General features: G+C 39.8%; 1 protein-coding gene across 6 annotated transcripts in view; it reads left to right on the plus strand.

Moving 5' to 3' along the window:
* LOC107593407 (plasma membrane calcium-transporting ATPase 3) overlaps positions 1 to 4,552 on the plus strand; it is a 58,285-nt gene that overhangs the window by 18,866 nt on the left and 34,867 nt on the right. For all 6 annotated transcript variants that reach the window (XM_016283126.1, XM_016283127.1, XM_016283128.1 and 3 more), the window contains exon 3: positions 3,674 to 3,871. In XM_016283126.1, the coding sequence (XP_016138612.1) occupies positions 3,674 to 3,871 (198 nt within the window). The remainder of the gene's footprint in view (positions 1 to 3,673; positions 3,872 to 4,552) is intronic.

Raw genomic sequence — 4,552 nt, forward strand, 5'->3', positions numbered from 1 at the left:
TTTTTAACTCTGTTCCTGAGCATTATAACCCCAATTTGCTATTGTGTGCTGCACATTTTACTGAGGACAGCTTTCACAACACGAGTGAGAAGTGCCGGATTCCCAAAAGCTTTTGTTGAAAGACAGAGCAGGGGGCATGGCAGTACTGAAACACCGTCTAAGCTGTTCGCCAATCACAACGCACTGGGAAAGCTAACCAATCACATCACATTTCGTTTTTCGGAAGGCGGACCTTCATCAAAGCCGGAACTAATTGAGCCGTTTGTGCCAGCCTGGGGAGAGAGGTATTTTAATAATGTAAATTATGTGAAAAAGAATGCGTTTTACGAACCACCAAGCATGAGAGCATGTTCTAGTACACCCCCAAAACAAAATCAAGACTTTGTAAAAGAGCATAATAGGACCCCTTTAAATTTCATTTTTTTTCTCTCTAAGGACCTGTTTACTGCTGCACCTAGGTAGTGAGTGAACTAGGTCAGTCTGATTCATGAACAAATCAGTCCAATCGATTTTGTGAACCGGATCATTTGGATCTCTTAGACTGATTTTGTGAACCAGATTAACCAATTCATTAGCAAATCGTTTGGATGGGTTTTGTGAACCAATCAGCCAATTCACTGAAAAGATCGGATTTAAAAAAAAAAGATCCTTTCACAAATCAGACAGACATGGCAGCTTTTCTCACAAATGTGCCAAGAAGAGCTAGGAATATTTTCAATGAATAATTGAAAATCATATGACTTCAAAAGACTTGGAAAACAGTGCACGTTAGATCACTTTATGATACCTTTATGGTTCTTTTTTGTCTTCGTTGAAGCTTGAAAGGTCCCCATTAATTTTACTTTCATGAAAGTTAAAAATTTCTAAATTTCTCAAGGTCATTAGATAACGTACTAACAATGAGCAATATATTTCTTAAAGCATTTATGAATCTTTGTTAAAGTTATCTAATAAAAATACAGTCACATCAAAGTGCATTAACTAATGTTAACATACAACGTCTGAAAATGAATCAGTGAATGTTGAAATTAACATTAACTCAGACTAATCAATTCTGTAGAAGAATTGTTCAATGTTAACTAATGTAGTTAATGTTAATAAATGGAACCTTGTTGCAAAGTGTTATTTTTAGGTGCACTGTCCCTCTTCAGATAGCATGAGTTTGTCATCTTCATTCATCTTCTGTCCTTTCTGACTCTCTCTCTCTGTCTTTTATTAATTTGTCCACTTCTCATCTAGAGTGTTGTATAATCATGCATTCAGTAATGGAAATAGCAAGGTTTAGTGCTGAGTGCTGGTATGGAGAGACTGTGATCAGTGCATAACCCTCAGGAGCTCTTGCCTACAGTCGGCCTACTGCTCTTACTCAGTGGCGGTATACATACCAGCCCATACATTCCTCCTTTGTCCACTTAAAGTATTTTCTGGTTGGATTGTCCTGTCCTTATCCGTCCCTGAAGCATGTTCACCGCACACTCATAGGCTGACGTCAATAGCGCCTCATTCAGCTGAGCTGCAATGCTAGGTTTCACTCCGGGTGACTCTACTGACTTCAACACTGACTGAAAACATCATGAATTTTCTCTCAGGCTCGAAAAGACTCACTGTCTGCAAAAACAGCTTCCACAGCAGACCAATCAAAAATCTATTATAAGGCTCACGCGGACCTCACCGAATCAATGACATCATCTGTAGCTGGGCGAAAAGGTGCCCGAAGACAGGAAGTTGAAGAGCAGCACGATTTGTGCTTGATGTCTTCATCTCCATGGAAACTGCACAAATCTATGAAAGAGTGAAAGAGAGAGTTAAAGAAAGAATGAAAGACATAGATGGCTGGGGAAAGGGGAAGGGGGCACTGGCACATTAAACGCAATGCATCTCATGTCTTCATATCCATTTCTCTTCATCCTTCTCAGGTATCCTTCTCTCGGACCCTCATTCTATATAGGAGCCCTTTGAAATGAGCAGAAACATGTGATTAATTATTTACATCAGAAATTCAATATATGTGGCTCAGTCTGCCTCGTTTCTTACTTTGGAACAATCTGCTTGAACAAATCGATACGTTCTAATACATTACACTTGCGTCATTATGATCAGTTGGTTATGTTTTATTGTATTGTACACATGCAATATATTGTGTTATTCGTCTTGTCTTTGTGACCCTCATTTGAATCTTTGAGATTGTAAGATGGCTAAATGTGTTGTTTAAATGTGTAGTGAATGTGATAATAGGAAAGGTAAGCAGTGCATATGCTATTAAAGGTGTCAGTTAGCTCCATGGTGTATTTAAAGCTAATGTGTTTGTGTGTGCTTTTGTGTGAAATGGTATTGGAGTTGTTCACAGTAGGAATCTATGAACTCTTAATTCATATCGTTTTTTCAAGCTGTAAGGATTGGATTGGTCCAAAGTGCACTGCTGAAAGACTAGAAATGAAGAAGAAGAAGAAACAACTACCATGATTTTGTCATACTGATTTTTTTTTTTCAAAAAGGCGCCAATATTCAATTCTGACTTCACTAGTTCAGTTTATTATTTGCATAACTGTAACCTTGAACTGTTGTGCAATGTTCACCTTATCATTAAGCTGCATCTTTCCCCACTACATATGTTTGTGTGTTCAGTGACCACTGGCCTGTAAGATAATAGTTAACATGTTGACTCCTTTAGCTCAAACTGTAGAGCATGACGCTAGCAACACCAAGGTCATGGGTTTGATTCCCTGGGAAAGCAAGAACTGATAAAATGTGTACCTTGAATGCAATGTAAGTCACTTCGGATAAAAATGTTTACCAAATGCCTAAATTGAAATGCAAAGCACCCTTAGATTTTATGATGGAAACCTAGGTGTCAAACCCATATTGAGGAAATTGAACAACATGGATATCCATAAATGCATTCCACTAAATAGGAATTCGGTCAGCTACTTATTCAAACATTAGTGAGCTTTAATTTGTAGCAAGCTTATTTTCAGTCTTTCTGAACACAATATCCCTCTCCAACACAATATTCGAAGGCCCCTCTCTAACTATAGGCTAAAACATTTCCAGTATATTAAATGAATGACACAATTTATTTTGTGATTCTAGAAGTTTCAAGAAATGTATAATGTATAAAGCAATAATTAGTGATGTTTAGTTATTATTGATCACTTATTGTTACAGTTCTCATAAAATCGTGTAGTGTATGACATGCACAGACTCATTCTATAAATGTCTTCATTAAAATTTCAATGTTGACATTCTGATTCAAATATCCTCTTGCTTTTTTAACAAATCACACCCTGACTGTTATTTGGGAGATATCAAAGAGTTATCAGTAAAGCTTTATAGTACCCTTGTCAAGACTCTAGTTTGGCCAAAAATGCTTCTTGCCAAAAGACACTGAAGCTAAAGACCATTAAAATCCAAATTGCGTCAAGAGCCAGTCTGCAGATAGCAAACACAAGCATCTCATTCTTAATGACTGTTTAAAAAAATAATGTGTCCTGCATTGGGTGAAGCCACATGTACAGGATGACTCAAACTTAACAGGAAAGTCCCGGGCTCTGAAATGAGAAAAGCACACTAAGTTCCTTAATGGTATATCCTACTCATTGCCCTGGGGGTGAGGGTGCTCACGTATTACAAAATTGTGATGACCTCTGTTTGACTCTTCTTCTTTTACTTACAGGTTTGTCTGATAACCCGACAGATCTGGAGAAGCGCAGGCAGGCATTTGGACAAAACTTCATACCCCCCAAAAAACCCAAGACCTTCCTTCAGCTGGTGTGGGAGGCATTACAAGACGTCACCCTCATCATCCTGGAGATTGCAGCCATCATCTCCCTCGGCCTGTCCTTCTATCAGCCACCCGGACACGAGAGTGAGGGTGAGAGAGAGAGAGAGGGAAGCTAGACAGGGATGTTAGAGGGATGAGGTATGTAGAGGAAGGGAGTTCCCCAACTGGGGAAGTCGTGGCCTAATGGTTAGAGAGTCGGACTCATAACCCAAAGGTTGCGGGTTCGAGACTCGTACCGGCAGGGATTGTAGGGGGGGGGAGGGATACCATGACTGAGGTGCCCTTGAGCAAGGCACCGAACCCCCAACTGCTCCCCGGGCGCCGCAGCAAAAATGGCTGCCCACTGCTCCGGGTGTGTGTGTTCACTGCTGTGTGTGTGCACTTTGGATGGGATAAATGCAGAGCACTAATTCCGAGTATCCACATGTCATGTCACTTAAAATCACTTAAAGGGATGGTGTGGGTTGAGGGAGGAGGGAATGACGGATAGAGAGTGGGAGGGAAGAGAGAGAGAACTGAATCAAGGGAGTGTGGGAGGAAAAAGGTGAGAATGAAGGTGAGAAAAGAGGATGTCAAGCAGGAATGCAGAGAAAGAGAAAACGAGTTTAGGGGTTCTCTGGAAAAATAAACAGTAAAACATGTATCTTTGTGGCAAAGAACTCTCAAAGTTTTATACAATCGCACATTGAGTTCTGCATAAGGCAAGGCAAAGCAAGGCAAGTTTATTTATATAGCACATTTCATACACAATGGTAATTCAAAGTGCTTTAT

This window comes from Sinocyclocheilus grahami, unplaced genomic scaffold, assembly GCF_001515645.1.
Source record: "Sinocyclocheilus grahami isolate Dianchi unplaced genomic scaffold, SAMN03320097.WGS_v1.1 scaffold170.1, whole genome shotgun sequence".
Classification (NCBI taxonomy): Eukaryota; Metazoa; Chordata; class Actinopteri; order Cypriniformes; family Cyprinidae; genus Sinocyclocheilus; species Sinocyclocheilus grahami.